Source organism: Vipera ursinii (genome assembly GCF_947247035.1).
Source record: "Vipera ursinii genome assembly, chromosome: Z".
Taxonomy (NCBI): Eukaryota; Metazoa; Chordata; class Lepidosauria; order Squamata; family Viperidae; genus Vipera; species Vipera ursinii.
The window spans coordinates 10,351,699-10,374,261 of NC_139517.1; the positions used below are offsets into that span (position 1 = coordinate 10,351,699).

At 44.8% G+C, this 22,563-nt stretch overlaps 3 protein-coding genes across 3 annotated transcripts in view; 1 reads left to right on the top strand and 2 right to left on the bottom strand.

Annotated features, from left to right (window-relative positions):
- The window catches only part of LOC310649375 (uncharacterized protein), a 403,049-nt gene that overhangs the window by 279,359 nt on the left and 101,127 nt on the right, over positions 1 to 22,563 (top strand). The window lies entirely within an intron of this gene.
- LOC310649968 (olfactory receptor 4Q3-like) lies at positions 404 to 1,246 on the bottom strand (the record flags this gene model as incomplete). The annotated part of the gene is made up of 1 exon (XM_083378800.1): positions 404 to 1,246. One exon carries the CDS (start codon positions 1,244 to 1,246, stop codon positions 404 to 406), a length of 843 nt encoding a protein of 280 aa, XP_083234926.1.
- LOC310649969 (olfactory receptor 4Q3-like) lies at positions 7,039 to 8,001 on the bottom strand (the record flags this gene model as incomplete). The annotated part of the gene is made up of 1 exon (XM_083378801.1): positions 7,039 to 8,001. The coding sequence occupies exon 1, from the start codon at positions 7,984 to 7,986 to the stop codon at positions 7,039 to 7,041; it is 948 nt and encodes a 315-aa protein (XP_083234927.1). The 5' UTR covers positions 7,987 to 8,001.

The window sequence follows — 22,563 nt, forward strand, 5'->3', positions numbered from 1 at the left end:
CAATGCCTTGATTATTATATTATGATAATTTTCTTACAGCCCCCTGTTTTTGATTGATCAAGAGAGGTTTTATTGAACTGACCTCATCATTATGTTTTTCATATGTAACATGAGTAGCAATGTAAATTTTCTAAACAAACAAACATACATTGGCTCTAAAAAAGATCACCCTCTTCTACTTGGGGGATTTGAATGACCATACATGGCGACTTGGACTTGTATGTTGAACAGATCTGCAATTACTCTTTTAGTAATTCTTATTATTTATTATTATTATTTATTATATTTGTATAATTTTGTATAATTTGTATAATTCTTGTATAATAACAAGAATTATTCCTAAAAATCTGATCTCTAAAATCACAAAGGTTTTTGAGGCATCTACTCATAGTTTCCCATTCTTCTAAGACCAATGGGGAAAAATACATTTCTTCCTCACCCGGCCCATTGCCTCTTTCATTTCCTGATTTCTTAGAGAATATATCATAGGATTAAGGAAAGGAGTGATTGTGGTATAAAATACAGAAGCCACCTTGTCCAGACTGGTGCTGAAGATGGGGACAAGGTACACAAAGAGGCAAGGTAGGAAGAAAAGGCTGACCACGGTCAGGTGAGAGCTACAGGTGTACAGAGCCTTCCTTCCACTCTCCTTGAAGCGGCCTTGAAGTGTGCTCAGGATGATGCCATAGGAGATCAGCAAGATGATGAAACAAACCAGGGACAGCAGGCCGCTATTGGCCACCATGAGTATCTCAGTGACATGGGTGTCAACGCAAGCTAGTTTGACTACCTGCGGAACATCACAAAAGAAATTGTCCACTTTGTTTGGCCCACAGAATGGCAGCCGTAAGACCAGGAACAATTGGCTAGAAGAGTGGAGGAGGCCTCCAAACCAACAAAAGCACATCAGTCTAATGCAGCGTGGCCGGTTCATCGTGGCTGTGTATGTCAGTGGATGGCAAATGGCCACATAGCGATCGTAGGCCATGAGGGTTAGGAGGAGCATCTCTGAACCCCCAAAGAAGTGTAAGAAAAAGAGCTGGGACATACAGCCCCTAAATGAGATAGTCCTGCTTTGGGTGATCAAGTCTGTTGCCAGCTTGGGAACAACTACAGAACTCAAAGCAGTATCAAGGATGGACAAATTAGCTAAGAAAAAATACATGGGTGACCTTAGAAGGCATGAATCTATATACACCATCAATACAATGAGGAGGTTTCCCAACAGAATGCCGGTATAGCACATGGTGACCAGGACAGATAGAAGAAACTGTGTTGATCCAGATTTGGAAAGACCCAAGAAGGTGAATTCTGTGACTCTGGAGGCATTCATGAAGTTGATAGGACCTTACAAAGACAAAAGTCAATTATTTACTACTGCCATTTCCAGCATGTTTTCCCAGTAACCAGCAAAGTGAACCCAATTTGTCATATGGTACAAAGAAAAGTAATGTCAGTTTCAATATCTATTCACTAGCTGACCCTCCTGGTTCTTCCCTTAGATTATAGAGGTCTGAGTTACCGTGATCCAGTGGATTCTTGATACTATAGTTCTTCAATTTTTAGTAGCTACCATTTCCTCACTGGGACTACAGCCAGAATTTTCATTGAACCAGAGAGCAAATTCTCAACTTCCTTTACACCCATATTTTGCTTCATTAATCCACACCATTTTGTAGGCAGAACCAGAAAATCTTTCAAAGGATGTCCTATTTAGCTGACGAAGCACATTTTTCTGAAGAGATCCAAATGTTGTGTAATTTGCCTTTTGCCAAATGTGAAATGAAGTAAATGAGAATTATCCAGCCACATCCTGAATCTCTTCCATTAGTATTTCAGAGATGTCTGGAAACTTAAAAATGAAGATCAGTAGCATAAGCAGCAGCAATACTCCAAGGTGTATGCACAGGTATGATCTAAATGTAAGAAGCAAGGAAATCTAGCATAGAAAGAAAACTTAACCATCAGTGAGAAAAAATTAGACCTCGACTGGGTCTAATTTTCTACTTGCATTTCTACTTGCATTTTTATGTGCTTTCAAACTGCTAGGTTGGCAGAAGCTGGGATGAGTAACAGGCATTCACTTGCAAGTAGAAATGCAAGAAATTAGACCCAGTCAAGGTCTAATTTTTTCTCACTGATTTGACAAAATGACCTCAAAAACTTTCAAACTGACCTCTAATATCAATTAGCAGCTCTCCGTTGTTTATTACTCAGCTATCTTCTAATTAACTATTCCCTTTCTGAAGCCAAGTGGTAGAAACCCATATTACCTGTTCATTCCAGTTGCTAAGAGTACCTCCAAGTTGGAATAAAGGTAACACCTAAAGGTTAACAAGGGACGCGGTGGCTCAGTGGATTAGGACGCTGAGCTTGTTGATCAGATGGTTGGCAGTTTGGCTGGTCGAATCCTGAGTGCCGCATAACAGAGTGAACGCCTGTTTCTCATCCCAGCTTCTGCCAACCTAGCAGTTCGAAAGCATGTAAAAATGCAAGTAGAAAAATAGGGACCAGTACGGTGGGAAGGTAACAGCATTCCGTGCGCCTTTGGTGTCTAGTCATGCCAGCCACATGACCACGGAGACGTCCTCGGATAAGCGCTGGCTCTTCGGCTTCGAAACAGAGATGAGCACCAGCCCCTAGAGTTGAAAACAACTAGCACGTGTGTGCAGGGGAATCTTTACCTTTACCTTTAAAGGTTAACATCTGGAGAAGTTCACCATTACCTTTTTTTCTCTTCAGAAAAGCAAGCAATCAGACTAACAAGGAATGACATCTACTTCTCCTTCCAACAGTGTACCAAGAAACACATAAGAAATATTCAGTGTCTTGTTATTATACCTTTGGGAAACATTCTTATGAGGCCATTCCCAGGTCCCCAATCAAAAAAGATAATTGCAAAAGCAAAAGAAGATATGGAAAGAAAAGGATTAGATTTTATTACATCTTTTTTTCTAATATGCATCATTATATCATGATGATGAGAGTTAATGGGGAACGGTGGTTAAAAGGATTGAAAATGGGCACGGGGACCTAGTTCTAGTTTATCTTCAACCATGGAAGCTTATTTGATAACTTTGGACCATTTTCTCTAACAGCCCAACCTGTTTCTTAGGGTTGTGGTTAATTGATTGAAAACTACGTGGGAGCACTTGAGCTCATGTGTGGGAAAAATCTAGAAAATAAATTGCATGATGATGATAGTGATGGTGGTGGTGGTGTGGGAGATGGAAAATACAGCCCCCTCCTCATTTATCAAGATGAGGCTGTAGCAAACCTGAGATAGGCCCCACAGTAGTGATTCAAGAGAATAAAAGCTTAGCTTGAACTCCATATTTCACAATACGGATGTATTATTTGTAATCTGCTGAGTTATGCGCAATATGAACTTGCAAAGTAGATAGTTTTGTGTATATTTGGAACATGAGTATTGCAACAGTGGGAAATGAGGAAGTGAAAGTAGCAGACGGATAGAGGTTTTAGATGAACACAGGTGCATGAGGAAACTTCTGGTCAGCACAAAAGAACAAGGAAGGAACTGATTTTGCAAGATGCTGACTATCTGAGGGTGGTCTTTAGAAGAAAGGTATAAAAATGTTAGTTTAAGTCCAGCTCGGGGCCATTGGCCTTTAGCTGTCCTTTGGAACCTGCTATTGCCATATGGTCCTCATTGCAATGGGTTACTAATGTAAGTGATGTTGTGTTATTATGCTTGTTATGTTCCAAATTATTAGTAAAATAAACCTCTGAATCTTAAAGTAAGAATTATTGTTTTGTGTTGCTGTCTCTTGTATTTTTCACTGGGTTTTTCCATGACAGTGGTGATGATGATGATGATCAAGAGGAGGAGGAGGAGGAGGAGGGGTGGTGGTGGTCTCCTTTTGTTCCCCATGTTGCAGGATGAAATGGAGTTTAAATTGGTATCAGAGAGGGCTGCTGATGGAATTATTGCAATAAAATGATAATGGCAGCTCTTCAGATAATACTGAACTCTGTCCTCCATCATGTTCTGGAAACATATTTAAAATCCAGTAACATGTCAGACATTTGACTCCTGGCTTGGGGACAACTCCTGTATGTTTGTGGGATGGTTGAGCTCTGTTCTAAGAGCTTAATGATACCCACAAACCCACATTGATGGAAAATTAAGATAGTAGACCTTGATTGCAAATCATTACTAACCAAAATATGGATCGATTTCCTTCCTTCCTTCCTATGACAAAGAAAATGGAAGCATTTATAAGCAGTATACTGAACGCACATGGCTTCCTAAGCGATTGAGCTTCTTTGTCCAAACTCGTGTGTGCATCAAGAATGAGCTTGGTCAACAATGTCTAGGAATAACATGTGTCAGGGCTATTAAAAGTCCATTCTTCTGAAAGCAGGATATTGGAATAAATTAGGATTACATCCGTATGTCGTACGTACGTACGTACGTACGTACGTACGTACATACATACATACATACATACATACATACATACATACTACATTATTTGAAATTTGAAACTGAGGTTAAAATTTGGAAGGCTTCTCCATCAGTATTCTTCTTTAACAAATGTGGTATCTACCTGCTGACTAAGCAAGACAGAGAAAAGTTATCCGACTTGCAAAAACAATAGGAATATATTTTTTGCTTCCTTTCCCATTTAAAGGGAGGAGTTTCCTTTATCAAAAGCATAATAATTTCATGGCCCATTCTGAGAGGCCAATTGCTCACACTGTATTGACCGCCTAATGCTGGATTGGTGGCCCTTGTTGAAAGAGGAACATCCTTCCCAGTGTGCAGTCATGAACGTGTTCATAGACACTGTTGAGCAATTACAATCTTTTTCTTCTTTTTCAAGGAAAAAAACAGGCCAGTTGGCTTTTGAAAAAAACACCACTTGAGACAACTATGACCGGGATGATTGGTTGAAAAAAGTGACCTATGACTGGTCCTTGCACTTATGACTGTCGCAGCATCCCTACAGTCATGTGATCAAAAACTCAAGTGCTTGGCAACTGGCATGAATTTATGTCAGTTGTACATCTCAGGATCATTTGACTCCCATTTCTGACCTTCCCAGCTGCCTTGCAACAAACAACATCGATGGGAGAAGCCAGATTCACTTAAAAACCTTATGATTCATTTAACAATGGCATATACAATTTCAACACCTCCTTTCTGCCATTGGAAACATGGAGATAAAGGAACTCAGGAAAATAAAGATTTGATTCAGAAGAAAGGCAAAACCAATTGAACTATAAAGTGGATGAGTTTTATTTTAACAACACCCAAGAAAAGAGTAAACAAAATTGGATTTTTTCCAGCTGAAACTTTGTTGGCCCTGCTCAGCTAGTATGTTTTTCCAGGACAGTGTCCCGTTTGGGATCTCTGTGTTTGTGGGAATCTTTAATCATTAAACTGCAGAACAACCCAGGCCATACTGATGGAAAATTAAAATGGAAGATCATTACTACAAATAATTTCTAACCAATATATAGACTTCCTTCCTTCCTTCCTTCCTTCCTTCCTTCCTTCCTTCCTTCCTTCCTTCCTTCCTTTCTTCCATCCTAATTTGACCCTGGCTTACTGGCTGAGCAAGAGAGAGAAAGGGAAGTCCACTTCCCAACTGACAGGGATCCATTGTCTTTCCTTTTCCCATTATTCATGATAAAAGAAAAGGGAATGAATTCCCTTATGAAAACTATAATAACTGCATGGGCAAACCTCAGTGGTGACTTGGTCTTCTTGCAGTCACCGCATAATGTTTGTTAGGTGGCCCTTGTTGAAAGAGGAACTTTCTCTCTAGTTTGTATTTGTGGGATGGTTCACACATATTTTTAAGCCAAGGATTCCTAAATTTGGTTGGTTATTTCTCTATTCTTCTTTAGTTCCTCTTTTATCCCTTGGGTGTCGAGGGAATTTATCTATTTATTTAACTAATCTATATAGATGCCCATCTCACCAAACATGAATAATCACTCCTCCCTTCAGGTTAACCTTCATGTACAAACCTCCCTTAAAAATCCAAACACCAAAATAGACATAAATGGACAAGGAAAAAAAATACAAGGAAACATTGGGAAAGGTGAATTTATTTCAGCAATGTACATCTAAAAGGTTCTTCACATCTCCACAGGACTAAGCCATAATGTAATAGGTTTACTTTTGACTTTCCATACATGAATCCAATTAACATGTATGCTAGTGTTCTTATGTTCTTATTAACATATTGTGTACATTGGTTTTATCCTTTGCTTCACTGATAAATTTATGAATCAGTGCCTGGTGTGAACCTCAAATAGTTCACACTTTCAAGATAATCTTGTTGTACAAATGAAACCCATATCTTTGTGTTTCTCAGAGACCGGGTTCTTGTGAATCCATTCCTTAGAAGGGCAACCCTTTTTAGTTAAGCCTTGATGGTTACCTTGCTCTAAAAAACCTACTTCCCAAATAAGAAAACATAGTCGGTTCTTTGAGGTCCAAAAATTCCTTTACTTGTTTATTAGAATCATTCATCTCTCTCTCCTCTCTTTTGTCCTTGAGTATTTCATTTTAATCCATAAACAACTTGTTATGACAAATTCTACAAGACTTTCAGGGAACAATCAAGGGCTTCTCATTCAAGAAGCTTCTTCAGCTATGACCAGCTATCCGGAAGGAATATAAATCCTTCCATTCCCCACCATCAGGTCAGAGCTGAAGAAGCTTCTTGGATGAGAAGTAAAATGTCTTCAAAGAAAAAACAACCAAGAAAGTCCGGTTGCCTCCTGAAAAAGCACCTTTGGGAAAGTCATAACCTGGATGTCTGAGAATCTCCATAGACATTTGGCTAAAACATCTATAAAGTGTAAAGCACTCCTGTTTCCACTAAAATCAGAGCTCCAATGTCCCTAAAGGAAATATTGACTCTCATATATTTGGTTGTGCTCTATCTCAGGGAACTTATATGCTGAGGTTCACCACCACTGCCGTTACACATACAATGGTAGGAACTACACTATCAAATAGGATGATCTGAAACGAACAAGGGTTTTCGAAAAATCTACTCATCCTTCTGCTTCTTTCTGAGGCCAGTGGGAAAAAGTTAATTTCTGCCTCACCCGGCCCATTGCCTCTTTCATTTCCCGATTTCTTAGAGAATATATCATAGGATTAAGGAAAGGAGTGATTGTGGTATAAAACACGGAAGACACCTTGTCCAGACTGGTGCTGAAGATGGGGACAAGGTACACAAAGAGGCAAGGTAGGAAGAAAAGGCTGACCACGGTCAGGTGAGAGCTACAGGTGTACAGAGCTTTCCTTCCACTCTCCTTGAAGCGGCCTTGAAGTGTGCTCAGGATGATGCCATAGGAGATCAGCAAGATGATGAAACAAACCAGGGAGAGCAGGCCGCTATTGGCCACCATGAGTATCTCAGTGACATGGGTGTCAACGCAAGCTAGTTTGACTACCTGTGGAACATCACAAAAGAAATTGTCCACTTCGTTTGGCCCACAGAACGGCAGCCGTAAGACCAGGTACAACTGGCTAGAAGAGTGTAGGAGGCCTCCAAACCAACAGAAGCACATCAGTCTAATGCAGCGTGGCCGGTTCATCGTGGCTGTGTATGTCAGTGGATGGCAAATGGCCACATAGCGATCGTAGGCCATGAGGGTTAGGAGGAGCATCTCTGTACCCCCAAAGAAGTGTAGGAAAAAATGTTGGGACATGCAGCACGCAAATGAGATGGTCCTGCCACAGGTGACCAGATCTGCTGCTACCTTGGGGACTACCACTGAACCCACCGATGTATCAATGATGGACAAATTGGATAAGAAAAAATACATGGGCAATTTTTTAAGATGTGGATCTACGCGCACAGTCAATACAATAAGAAGGTTGCCAAACAAAATGGCAGCATAACACAACATCACCAGGACAAATAGAAGGAGCTGGGTGGACCGAGACCTGGAAAGACCCAGTAAGATGAATTCAGTGACCCTGGAGGCATTCATGAAAGTGACAGGACCTTGCAAGAAGAAAGAAGAAATAATTATCATTACAACTTTCTCATACTAATCAATGACAACATGGAACAATGACTAATGTGGTTTTTCTATTTGAATCAAAAGTAGACTGTACTCCTAAAGTCTTGTAATGCAAAGAGAAAATATTGAAATGAGCATTTTTTACAAGAGTTTGCAGCAAATCATTTCCTTCCAGATTACTGGTTTATATTACTCCTGGGGCCTTATTGTGGACTAGAGATACTGGGTATTGCGGTTCTGCAGTGTTTGCTTATTACAATTTCACACTCCAGGGAAGAATCCAGAATTTAAACTAAATCAAGCAGCAGATTCTGAAACCCTAATGCCACCATCGTCATATATAAATGCTTTATGATGTCCACTATTTCATTTTATAGCTTACCAATTTCTCATTGAAGCTTCTTTTGTTAAACTGGCATTAAATAACTTTGGTGAGCCAATGTGTAACTATCTTCCCCATGCCTCACAGATGTATAGAAGAAGCATTTTCTTGTAGAATATTGTATACAATATATATGTAACACGTTATTACATATTAATATTAGCAGTAGTAGCAGTAAGTTCTAAGGGAATGAATTTGTTTTTTAAAAAAGACAAATTGAAAAAACAAGGAAATCTACCATATAAAGTAGTAGTTAACAACAGTATAACTAATAAGGCAAAAGAAATTGGGTTCATATTTAGGATAATGAGTGATGATTCCTGTAGCAAAACTAAGGTCCATCTAAGCCATGAGTCTTTGCAAGACTCTCCCAGCTTCATACTTCTATGAAAAATAGTAAGTTAGATATTGATACTCTTTCTCCAGTTTTCCAATCTACTTCTACAATTTCTTCAAGGGGAATTTTTCACCCTTTAAAATTGTTCATACCCACTTGTCCACAAGCAATTCATATAGTTACAACTTAGAAATATTTCCAAATCATGAGAAAAATTCAGGACATAGTCCTGAAAACCTGTACCCTGTATACTGCTAACTACTAACCAGAAGGGAAAAAAGAGGTATGAGATTAAAATATTATAGACCCAATGAATAAAGCAGATCATTTTCAGATTCACGTGAAAAGTTTAGTTCATGCAGTCATGCACATGACAGATTGGAAATTAGTACAATGTTTTTGTGGAACTATTCTCTACAAAAATAAGTATATATTGGCAGTATAAAATCATATAAATAATGTAAATAAAGATTATAAAGATATATAGTAGATATAAATATACACGCAGACACAGGTATACATCTATTCCTTTGTATTGGAATGTAACTACAGTATTAAAATATTCTGTGCAACAGTCTCTCTCTCTCTCTCTCTCTCTCTCTCTCTCTCTCTCTCTCTCTCACACACACACACACACACACACACACAAACACACACACACACACACACACACACACACCACTACCTATAATATTTCTGTGATCCACAGGGCACTAGAGAGACTTCTTCATCTGCAGCATCCATATCCATTTTGTTCCCTTGGGGGTGGGGGTGGGTCTGTTTGCTTCCAAAGCCATCCCGAATAGTAATTTAGGAATCCATTTCTAAGTCCCCATTAATACCTAGGCAATAGAACACCCACAGTCTTGCCAATTCCATTAAAAGGTAGGACACCTACAGCCCACATTTCTTCTCAGAATAAATTTTTATGTATGCTGATCCATTTTACATCTGTTCCCCAAAGGATGCACATATGAACGTTTCTAGCTAAGCATTCGCTTAAGCCATCCTTCTTTCAGGACAATTAAGAGAAGGAATCTGTATTAATTTTGCTTTAATTCGGTTCAATAAAGGATGATTTCTCTGTACATTCAAGGTCAATCCAGGTCATGAATCTCCCAGCTCCATAATTCTACAAACACTTGTCAGTAAGCAGTGTTGGGATTCAGCCAGTTCATACCAGATCGGCAGAACCGGTAGCTAATTTTTTGTTGTCCAGGCTTGGAACGGACTTCCAGAAGCGGCATCCACACAGAGAACCGGTTGTTCACATATTTGAATCCCACCACTGTCAGTAAGGTATAGATGTCCATTCTCTCCTCTCTTCTCTCTTTCATCGACTTTTCCTGGGGGAGAATTTCCCCACTTTAAAATGATTCATCATGTGCCTCCTTCTTTGGAAGTAACCTCAATGACTTTCCAAAATTAATAGACATCTTTTAAAATGCTGTAGGTCATTACAAACATCAACTAAACTTTGGATTTAATCCTGAAAATTGTGGGCTATACACAAATAGCCACTATTGGCCAGGAGAGAAAACCAGTTATGTGAGTAAATATTTGTATATCCACTAGTTTCAGCAAATCGTGATCAGACTTGTATCATCTATTGCAGTGCAATTCTACACAAGAGTAAGCCAACTGAGTTCAAGAAAAATATGCCTAGGTGGTATGGATATGTTTGGAGCCTGACAGCTGCTAAGAAACCAAGAATGAAACACAGTATACAGTATAATTCAGTGATCTTCTAGGTATTAAAGTGGCCGCTTTTTATCATTGAAAATGTTGCTAATTTATTTTCATCCAGATTTGTGATCCCTTTTCATTCTTAGGAGATTGTTGGTTTGCTTTTAAGTGATTACACTTCATTTTAGATTAGCAATCCATTTCAGTGGTATTAGAATGAGAGATCCTTTTAATTAAGACTTTGACTGATTGATGATTATGTGCCATCAAATCATTTTTGACTACTAGTGACCACATGGAAAGATTCTTTCCAAGACACAAAGACATGTAACATCAGGGACTTACACATGGCAACAAAATTCTTCTTGTAGTTGTTAATCATGTATTGTACTGTAATATTGTAAGCCACCCAGAGTTACCCTGTGGTAAGCTGTCCCAAAGGGGCTTTTTCAAAAGGCAACTGGACTTTCTTTTTTGCTTGAAGACATTCCACTTCTCACCCAAGAAGCTTCTTCCGTTCTGAAGCTTCTTCGGCTTGGTGGAGAATGGAAGGTGAAGGCTCCAACACTGGAAGTTTTTAAGAAGAGACTGGACAGCCATTTGTCTGAAATGGTATAGGGTTTCCTGCCTTAGCAGGGGGTTGGACTAGATGACCTCCAAGGTCCCTTCCAACTTATTGTTATTATTATTGTTATATTCCTTGCAGGATTTATATGGAAGGATCCTTCCATTCTCCACTATTCAGTCAGAACTGAAGAAACTTCTTCGATGATGATGATGATGGTGGTGGTGGTGGTGATGATGATGATGATGATGATGATGATGATGATGATGATGATAATAATAATAATAATAATAATAATAATAATAATAAGAAGAAGAAGAAGAAGAAGAAGAAGAAGAAGAAGAAGAAGAAGTTGTTGTTGGAAGGGATCTTGGAGGTCATCTAGTCCAACCCCCTGCTCAGGCAGGAAACCCTATACCATTTCAGGCAAATGGCTGTCCAGTCTCTTCTTAAAAACTTCCAGTGTTGGAGCACTCACCACTTCTGGAGGCAGGTTTTTCCACTGGCTAATTGTTCTGTCAGGAAGTTTCTCCTTAGTTCTAGGTTGCTTCTCTCCTTGACTAGTTTCCATCCATTGCTTCTTGTCCTGCTTTCAGGTGCTTTGGAGAATAGCTTGGCTCCCTCTTCTTTGTGGCAGCCCCTGAGATATTGGAACACGGCTATCACCCTTCTCACCCTTCTCACCCTTCTCTCCGTTAAACTAGACATACCCAATTCCAGCAGCCGTTCGGAAGCAAAACATCTTCAGGCAAAAACATAAAGAAAGTCCAGTTGCCTTTTGAAAAAGCACTTTTAGGACAACCATAACCTGGATGACTGAGAATCTCCACAGACACCTGCAGCCAATAAATATGATTAACAACAACAACTACAACAATAATATATGAGAAACCTATTTTAGGTCTTCTCTCTCCAGATCAGCACAAAACAATGTTGTGATACCATCATAACATGGTTCCTCCCTAAGTAGATTTTTGAAGCCATCTCTCTTTCATGGTTACTTACTGTCCATTTCTTGGGGCCAAGATATTCTTCCCCTTCTTGTTCCCAGGTTTGGTAGTCTGTAATAGCACTGAACTGCATTAGGATATCTTCAGAGCTGATGTCCCTGAGACGTGAAGGAAAGCATAAAAAGAAAGCATTAAGGGGCATTAGGAACTTCAAATATCTACCTTATAAAGGTAAAGTTAAAGGTTCCCCCGCACATGCGTGCTAGTCGTTTCCGACTCTAGGGGCCAGTGCTCATCTCCGTTTCATAGCCGAAGAGCCAGCGCTTGTCCAAGGACGTCTCCATGGTCATGTGGCCGGCATGACTAGACACCAAAGGCGCACAGAACGCTGTTACCTTCCCACTGTAGTGGTCCCTATTTTTCTACTTGCATTTTTACGTGCTTTCGAACTGCTAGGTTGGCAGAAGCTGGGACGAGTAACAGGCACTCACTCTGTTACGCGGCACTTAGGATTCGACCCGCCAAACTGCCGACCTTCTGATTGACAAGCTCAGCGTCCTAACCCACTGAGCCACCATGTCCCTATATCTACCTTATAAGAGTATCTTAAACTTAGTGTTCTGGTGTAAAGGCAAACAACTGATTTGCTATAACAATTACAAATGAAGCATTCAGATATAGCTGCTTTTATATTTATATTTTATATTTATTTGATTTATATACCGCCCTTCTCCCGAAGGACTCAGGGAACTATGGAATCTTAGTCCCCCTTCTTCTTCTTCTTTCCTCTCTTCTTTTCTCATTTCATACATAATTCCACCTTGCCAAAAGAGGCTAGAGGCACGTCTAAAGTATGTCAGCATTGGTTCTTCATTAAGGAAGAATTGAAAGAAGAAGACATTGCATTCTTCCTTTCCCCACTGCTCCTGATCGCCACTCAACTTACTCTTCTGCTAAAACCAAGAGACCAATATCCACAATACCTGTTCATTCCAGTCGCTTAGTGGCTTCTCCCAGCTGGAATGAAGGTAACTCTAAAAGGTGATTGTCTTTTTCTTCTTCCAGAAGTGGAAAATCAAACACATCACCTTACAAGGGAGGGGTGCCTTCTGTTTCCTTCCTCCAGGGCACCAATCAATACAAATGAAGCATTTCAGTGACCCATTATTAGACCTTTGGGACAATGGGATTATGAGCCTTTTCTTAGATCCCCAGTCAGGGAGAGGTAATTGCAGAAGTCAAAGGGCATATGGTTGAAATTGACTAGGATAATTGGATAGTTGGTAATTTTTATGGTCTAATGAAAAAATGGATGATTGATTGATTGATGATGATGATGATGATGATCATCATCATCATCATCATCATCATCATCATCATGATAGAATTGTAAGCTACCCAGGACCATTTGGTTGAGTGGGGTAGCTATAGAAATGAATGAATGAATGAATGAATGAATGAATGAATGAATGAATGATTACATGATTACATGATTACATGATTACAACTGAAACACTGAGCTTCCTTTGTTTTTTGCAGAAGATTGACATAGTCGTAGTTCTCAACCTATTACCATAATTGAGCCCAAACTTTCTGTTGCTAAGCAAGAAATTTGTTCAGTGAATTTTGCTCTAATAAGGGACATGGTGGCTCAGTGGGTTAGGACTCTGAGCTAGTCGATCAGAAGGTCAGCAGTTTAGCGGGTCAAATCCCAAGTGCCGCATAACAGAGTGAATCAGTATGCTTGTTAAGTTAGTAACATGGTTGTTAAGGGAATCTGGCTTCCCCATTGACTTTACTTGGGAGAAGATTGCGAAAGTGACCGCATGATCCCAGGGACACTGCAACAATCATAAATATGAGTCAGTTGCCAAGTGTCTAAATTTTGATCACATGACCGTGGGGATGTTGCAACGGTTGAAAGTGTGAAAAAGGATCATAAGTCACTTTTTAGTGCTGTTCTAACTTTAAACAGTCACTAAATGAAAGCTTGTAAGTCAAGGACTATCTGTATAATCAGATGACATACTCAAAGCATTGGTGTTCTCGTGAATCTCAATAGTATTTTCATTAGAGCTTCATCATAGTCATTTCTTGGCTTCTCTTTATGCTGATTTTACCCTCTTGATGTTACTACAGTCTCTCCTCCTTCAGCTCTAGTTTAGAAGAACCATTGAAACCTTTTCCAGTACAATCCACAGTAACAATAACAAAAATCAAAGCACCCTTTAACAGAATAACAGAGTTGGAAGGACCTTGGAGGTCTTCGAGTCCAACCCCCTGCTCAAGCAAGAAACCCTATACCATTTAAGACAAATGGTCATCTAATCTCTTCTTTAAAACTTCCGGTGTTGGAGCACCCGCAGCTTCTGGAGGCAAGTCATTCCACTGATTAATTGTTCTAATTGTCAGGAAATTTCTCCTTAGTTCTGTGTTGGTTCTGTCCTTGATTAGCTTCCATCCATAGCATTTGTAGCCAACATACCTTGTGATTTCCTGTTTGTTTGTTTATAAGTTATAGTTATAGCGGTTATAGTAGTAACTGTGAGAGGGATCTCAGAGTCCTAGTGGACAATCACTTCAATATGAGCCAGCAGTGTGCTGCAGCTGCCAAAAAAGCCAACACAGTGCTAGGCTGCATTAACAGAGGGATAGAATCAAGATCACATTAAGTATTATTACCACTTTACAATGCCTTGCTAAGGCCATCCTTGGAATACTGCATCCAGTTTTGGTCACCACGATGTAAAAAAGATGTTGAGACTTTGGAAAGAGTACAGAGAAGAGCAACAAAGATGATTGGGGGACTGGAGGCTAAAACATATGAGAAATGGTTGCTGGAATTGGGTATGTCTAGTTTAATGAAGAGAAGGACGAGGGGGGACATGATAGCAGTGTTCCAATATCTCAGGGGCTGCCACACAGAAGAAGTCAAGCTATTCTCCAAAGCGCCCAAAGGCAGGACAAGAAGCAACGGATGGAAACTAATCAAGGAGAGAAGCAACCTAGAACTAAGGAGAAACTTCCTGACAGTTGGAACAATTAATCAGTGTAACAACCTGCCTCCAGAAGCTGTGAATGCTCCAAAACTGGAAGTTTTTAAGAAGAGACTGAACATCCATTTGTGTGAAATGATGTAGGCCCTGAGCATGTGGTTGACTAGATGACCTCCAAATTACCTTCCAACTGATTATGATTATGATTATGATTATTTATTTATTTATTTATTTGTTTGTTTTTATAAACCGCCCTTCTCCCGAGGGACTCGGGGCGGTGTACAGAGTAAGGTAGGTATACAGATTGAACAATAAAAAACAATAGTAAAAACAAACTGGGACCCCAATTAAAGCTATCAGGCCAGGCCGGACTGCTGGAACAGGAAGGTTTTTAAGTCGCGCCGGAAGGTGCGGAGGTCAGGGGCCATCCGGATTTCGGTTGGCAAGCAGTTCCAGAGGGCTGGCGCACCCACTGAGAATGCCCTCCCCCTGGGGGCCACCAGCCGACATTCCTTGAGCGGTGGCACCCTGAGGAGGCCCTCTCTGTGGGAGCGCACAGGACGGTGGGGTGCTGACATTGGCAGAAGGTGCTCCCGTAGGTAGTCCGGACCCATGCCATGTAGGGCTTTGTATGTCATTGTTAGCACCTTGAATTTCACATGGAAGGCAACCGGAAGCCAGTGCAGCGTACGGAGGAGAGGTGTGATATGGGAGTATCGGGAGGCTCCCAAGAGTGTCCGTGCCGCTGCACTTTGCACCAGTTGAAGCTTCCGAGTGGATCTCAAGGGCAGCCCCATGTAGAGAGCGTTACAGTAGTCTAGGCGAGAGGTCACAAGGGCATGGGTGACTGTACGTAAGGCATCCAGGTCCAGATAAGGCCGTAGTTGGCGAACTAGTCGAACCCGGGAGAAGGCCCCCTTGGTCACAGCTCCTATGTGATCTTCCAGGGAGAGCTGCGAGTCTAGGAGGACACCCAGGTTGCGGGCCCTATCAACAGGGGGTAGTAACTTGTCCCCGATGTTAAGGGATGGGACGTTCTGAATATCCTGGCTTGCTGGTACATACAGCCATTCAGTCTTGTCCGGGTTCAGTTGAAGCCTGTTCCTCCCCATCCATTCCCGGACCGCTTTCAGGCAGCGGGACATCACGTCGAGGGCATCACTGATATTGTTTGGAGTTGAGATGAAAAGCTGGGTGTCATCAGCATACTGATGGTACCCTACTCCAAAGCTGCGAATGATCTCACCCAGCGGTTTCATGTAGATGTTGAACAGGAGAGGCGAGAGGACCGACCCCTGAGGGACTCCGCAAACGAGAGGCCTCGGGGTCGACCTCTGTCCCCCTGCCAGCACCGACTGCGAGCGACCCTGGAGAAAGGAGGAGAACCAACGCAGAACCGTGCCTCCCACTCCCAGTCCCCTGAGGCGTCGCAGTAAGATACCATGGTCGCCGAGAGGTCTAATAAGACTAGGACAGAGGAATGGCCCCTGTCCCGGGCTCTCCAGAGATCATTCATCAGAGCGACCAATGCCGTCTCCGTGCTGTAGCCCGGCCTGAAACCCGATTGGTACGGGTCTAGATAAACCGCTTCATCCAGGATCTGAGGAAGTTGGTGCGCCACCACGCTCTCAACAACCTTCACAAGGAAGCGAAGATTGGAGACAGGACGAAAGTTATTCAAAGAGGATGGGTCCAAGGTGGGCTTCTTGAGGAGAGGTCTCACCACCGCCTCCTTCAAGGCGGTGGGGAAGTGACCCTCACTCAGAGAAGCAGAGATGACCGCTAGGAACCAGCCTCGTGTCCCCTCTCGAGCTGCATAGGCCAGCCAGGAAGGGCACGGGTCCAGTAAGCATGTGGAGGCGCTCAACCTTCTCATAATCCTGTCCACTTCCTTAGGAGTCACAGGATCAAATTCCTCCCAGATGACGTCGACAAGACTGTCCATGTCTTGTTCTTCCAGCTCAGCCCAGTTGGAGTCCAGGCCAGTTCGAATCCGAGCAATTTTATCCAGCAGATATTGACCGAATTCCTCGGCTCGACCCTGCAAGGGTTCCTCCCTCACCTCTTGGTTCAATAGGGAGCGAGTCACCCTGAACAAGGCAGCCGGGCGATTATCTGCGGACGCGATGAGGGTGGAAAAGTAGTTGGATTTTGCCACCCTTATCGCAGCGAGATAAGACCTGGTGAGGATTCTTAGTCGCAATCGGTCGGATTCGGATCGACTGGATCTCCAACGGCTCTCTAGGCCCCGTCTCCGACGCTTCATCTCCCGGAGCTCCGCGGTGAACCATGGGGCTCGCTGGGATCTGCGCCGGGTCAGAGGCCGCAAGGGTACAACTCGGTCCAGAGCCTCCGTGGCTGCCTTTTCCCAGGCTTCCACTAAGGCATCCGCCGAGCTGTGAGCAGGGAGTGCATGTGTGTCCCTAAGCGCTGCCTGGAACTTATCAGGGTCCATTAGGCGTCTAGGGCGGTACCATCTGACTGGCACCGTGCACCCACGGTGGGGGGTGGCAAAGGGGAAGTCTAGCCGCAGGAGGTGGTGATCGGTCCATGACAGGGGCGTAACAGTCGTGGCACCCCCACCGATATCATCACGCCACCGTCCAGACAAGAACACCAAGTCTGGGGTGTGGCCTCTCTCATGAGTCGGTCCAGAAATTATTTGCGACAGGTCCATGGCCGCCATGGAAGCCATGAACTCCCGAGCCAGTTCTGACGATCCTCCCAGGGACGGTAGGTTAAAGTCGCCCAAGACCATGAGTTTTGGGAATTCAACCACCAACCCTGAGAGGACATCGAGTAGCTCGGGCAGGGCCGCCGCTGCACGATTCGGTGGTAGGTACGCCAGCAGCAGGCCCAACTGCGCCCCTGGGCCGTATCTCAGTAGGAGAGACTCACACCCGACCATCTGAGGGACGGTGGTCTCTCGCGGGCTAAGGGATTCCCTGATGATAACTGCCACTCCCCCGCCCCTCCCATGGGTCCGAGGCTGGTGCAGCACCTGGAAACCTGGCGGGCAGAGGTCAACCAGAGGGACACCACCCTCTGGGCCCAGCCAGGTTTCCGTGATGCAAGCCAGGTCCGCATGCTCGCTCTCCACTAGGACACGAATGAGGTGAGCTTTGATAGCTACGGACCTGGCATTCAGGTAGACCAGCCTTAGCATAGGAGGCTGCACACCTTCGCTCCCGGGTCCTCCGGGGGAGTACAGAGGGTCGGAGCGTCTCACCGCTTGTACAGAGCGGAGATGACACTCCCGGTGACGATACGGCCCTCTGTCTGTGCACCTTCTGCCGTTCCCCACCATCCTGGGAATGGGTTGTTTGTCAGTACGCCACTGGGTATTATCGGCGACTGGTCCTCGTTTTACACCGTCGCGAATGGTCGTAGGCCTGGCCTGCGTTATGGTGGCTGGAAGGCATGCCTTTCCCGCGCAACCATAGTCTTCTCCCACCCCCCTCCCTAACCCCACAAAAAACTTAACTAAGAACTTAATCAGGGGCCTCTTGTTGGGCTTATGCTGGAGGCCCCTGACCCTGCCCGGCCATCTCTCAGAGGCCCAGTGGTCGGGCCCGTCATCGAGATTGGATGTAGTGCAGGCGGGTCACACCCAGGAGAGGGGGGAACCCCTGAGGGCGTGCAGTACTGTGCTGGAGTATTGAAGGAGCATAGTCACAAGGGGTTCCGGGAAGGCAGTCCCCTGGATGGTGAATTTGCAGGAGGGTCGAGTCGGGTAGGTGGGTTTCTGGATCGTCACCCTGCCACTGCCACTTGGCCGGGCGAACCCCCAGAAGCAGGCCACTCCTCATCCTCTCACGATGGGTTGTGTCTCTGCTTCCGGAGGTGGTCCAGAACGTACTCTGGGTGAAGCATACCCCATAGAGCTCTCACCTCTATGGGGTTGCAGGTGTAAGGCCAAGCCACTCTGCCACCGTGGCTTGCACCCAGGCCCGTTATGTCCTGTGGGGAGAGAATGGGCAAGGATGGTTGAGAGTGGGCAGAAGGCAAGGTGGAGGGATTCATTAACTGGCGTCAGCTTTGGTGGTTCAGCCGCCCAAACAGTTTCCTCCCTGATCCTCTGGGCGTTGTTCCCGGCCGCAGCTCCATAGGCCCCTATTGGTTGGGGACCGTCCGGAGCGTGGCCTCCCAGAGGTATGGGAGTCCCTGGTGTCATGTCTCTGCTGTTGCCGTCTCCGTTCAAGGTGCCTCGAAGAGGTGGCTCAGGGTGTGGGCCGTAGATGCCTCGCCGCCGCTGCTACCGCTGCTGTCAAAGGCCCCTGGGCAAAAACGGTCGACCGGGCCCGGAGAGGCTGTCACCGCCGCCCTCGCCTTCGTTGCCACCGCTTCCGCCGTACAGGGCATAGAGGAGTCGTTGGCACCCATTCGGGGCGGCTGCAAACGGCTCAGAGTGCAGGCCGGAGACGCTATGCCGTGTCCATTTTTGCCGGCGTCGAAGGATCCTGGTGAGAGTGGTCGGCCGGGGCCTGGAGAAGCTTTCGCTGCTGCTGTGGCCCACGCCGCCGTCGCCTCCATTGCCCAGCGTCTCCTTTGGTGTGGATCTTTTGGAGGCACCGCCGCCTAGGAGCAGCCCAAGGTGGTCGAGGAAGAACAAGGCACCGGCCCCACTCAAGATGACTGCATCGGTTCAGGGGGCGGGCCGGAGATGCCACACCGCTGCTGCTAGCGCCTCTGTCAAGGCCCCTCGGAGGACGGTCGACCGGGGCCCAGAGAAGCTGTCTCACCGCCCGCGTCTTCGTTGCTGCCGCTACCATCGTACAGCTGGTCTGCGGCGTCTCCTTGATCCCTCGGAGACGCCGCCGCTATCCGGGAGCAGATTAGGCAGCCGAGGCAGAACAGCAACTCCGGCCCCGCTCAGGATGGTTGCAACGGCAGCAGCGGCTCAGGGGGCAGGCCGGAGATGCCACGCCGCCAGTGCTACCGCCGCTGTCAAGGCCCCTGGGAGGCGATCGACTGGGCCTGGAGAAGCAGTCCCGGCCGCCGTCGTCTCCGCTGCCGCCTCTTCCACTGCCCAGCTGATCCGCGGCGCCTCCTCTGATCCTCGGAGACGCCGCCGCTGCCCGGGAGCGGGCCAGGGAGCCGAGGTAGAGCGGAGGCGTCGGCCTCACTTCAGCTGGCTGTACAGCCGCAGCGGCTCAGGGGGTGGGCCGAAGATGTCACCGCCACCGCCACCGCTGTTTCAAGCCCCCTGGGGAAGATGATCGGCTTTGGGCTTGGAGCGCTCCCACCGCCGCTGTTGTTGTCCTCGCTTTCGCTTTCGCCGCCTCCGCCTCACAGATGATCTGCGGCGTCTCCTTTGATCCTTCGGAGACACCGCCACCGCCCAGAGTAGATCAGGCGGCTGAGGCAGAGCGAGGATGTTGGCCCCATTTAAAACGGCCGCCAACGGCCCAGGCGGTGGGGCGGAGATGTCCCGGCACCCCTACAGCTGATTCGGGGCGGCAGCGGACGGCACATTGCCCAACTCAGCTGCCCAACTTCTGACCCCACCCCAGGGGTCTGTTGACATCCCTGGGGGGCTCCTGGGGGGACGCCTTACCACTGGGGGTTACGGAGCTCTCCCCAGCACGTCCGCCATCTTTGGAGCCGGCAAAAAAAAAAAAAAGTCAAAGAAGACAGACATGTTTGAAAGGAGCTAAATTCTCCCAGCTTTCTGAGTAATTTAGTCAACTTTCTTTTTCTTAATTTCTCTTTTCCAGTTCAGTCTGGCATTGTGAGCAGTTAGGCCAGTAATGTGGAAGGTAAGTGATCTGTGCTCTTAAAAGTCCTTTAAAAAAAAAGAACTGCCTGTCTGTGTAATATACAGATAGCCTTCAACTTACAGCTATTTGGTTAGCAAATGTTCAAAGTTATAGCAGCACTGAAAAAATGTCTTACAAGTAATCCTTATGATTGTTGCAGCATCCCCACAGTCATGTGATCAAGGTTCACATGCTTAGCCAGTATATATTTGCAATGCTGGTTGAAGAATCCTGGGATCATGTGATCACTATTTGAGACCTTCCAAATTGGCCTTTGACGAGAAAAACCCATGGTGAGAGCAGAATTTGCTTAACAACTGTCTTGCTTAGTAATGGAAATTCTGGTCCCAATGGTGTCATAGGTCAAGGACTACTGTAATTATGAATTCATCCATTCATACTTCAAGGCTATGAATGGGAGACACATTGGGATAAATTTTGGGAAGTCTGTCTCCACCAATCTTCTCCTCCAATTAGTTTTACTTCTCCTCCAATTGTCCTGTATGCTTGGTGAGTGTCTAATAAGGGTGCAATTGCAGCACAGCAAGACAGGGATTGGACCACTCCCTTGTATATGCAACACTTTTATTTCATTAATACAAATCACTTTATGTCCAGGTGAGAGATGCTTAAAGTTGGGCTGTTTTGAGAATCTATCACTACACTGAGCAGTAATTTGATCCAGTAAGGAGCAAGACACTGATGAAAGGGGCACAGCAGTGCCTGCATTTTTTACATCACGTGAGAAAAGTACATTTTCCTTCCCCTGTCCTTACCACTTTCTATAGAGGGACGATGGAAAGGATCCTCTCATATTGCATTGCAGTCTGGTTTGGAAGTGTTACTGTATCAGACAGGAAGGCGGTGCAGAGAGTGGTGAGGATAGCTGAAAAGATTATTGGCAGTTCCCTCCCTTCCATCCAGGACATAGCACTTAAGCGTTGCTTGAGCATGATCCCTAAGATTATCTGGGACACTACACATCCTCTTCACAACCTCTTTTCCTTGTTACCTTCTGGGAGGAGGCTTCGTAGTATCTGAAGCAGAGCATCCAGATTCAGTCACAGTTTTGTCCCATACAGTAATCAACCTTGTGAACTTTCAAGTTTCCTCTTTCCGCTATGTATCCAAGATGGACAGTCATTAATATGTATATGTATTTATATGTAAGGGTGTAGGTATATACCTATGTATGTATATAGCATGTTTATTTGTGTGTTGTGTATATGCACGCTTTTGAGAGCAGGCAACAAAATTTCATTTTTAATGTGTGCCAGGGTGCCCACAGTAAAAATAAATAAATGACAAGGTTGTCTTATCTTAGCACAGTGGTTCGAGTTGTTGAAATGCTGGGCACTAGGCTGGCAAGCCTGCATTTGAGACTCCGGCCATGGGGTGGGATTGAGCTCTTGTCTTTCACTCGCCAAGCTCCTTCTGGGGACATGAAAGGAGCCCCCAGCTGGGCGTCTCCAAGGCAATGGTGATATCACCATCTAATCATTTCCACCTGGAAATGCCTTGATGCTTCTGACTGGAGTGCAAAATCTGGATCCAATAGGTGTGTTTGTTACATTCTGACATTCTAGCAAATCATTTCTCCTGCTGTCACATTTAAAAGAAGGAGACTTAGGGGAAGTCTGATTTGCTGAGGGTCTCTCAATGGTTCTGATCCACCATCAATAAAGAGGTCTCAACCATCTGGTCCTGCTATGTTTTTTTTTAAATTCCATTTATATCCCGCCCTTCTCCGAAGACTCAGGGCGGCTTACAAGCTTAGCAGTAGCCTTCATTCTATGTATATGCCTGCTTGTTAGGGCTTTCACACCCCCCCCCCAAGCGGCATTATTACAAAGTCAGCTTAATGAAGCA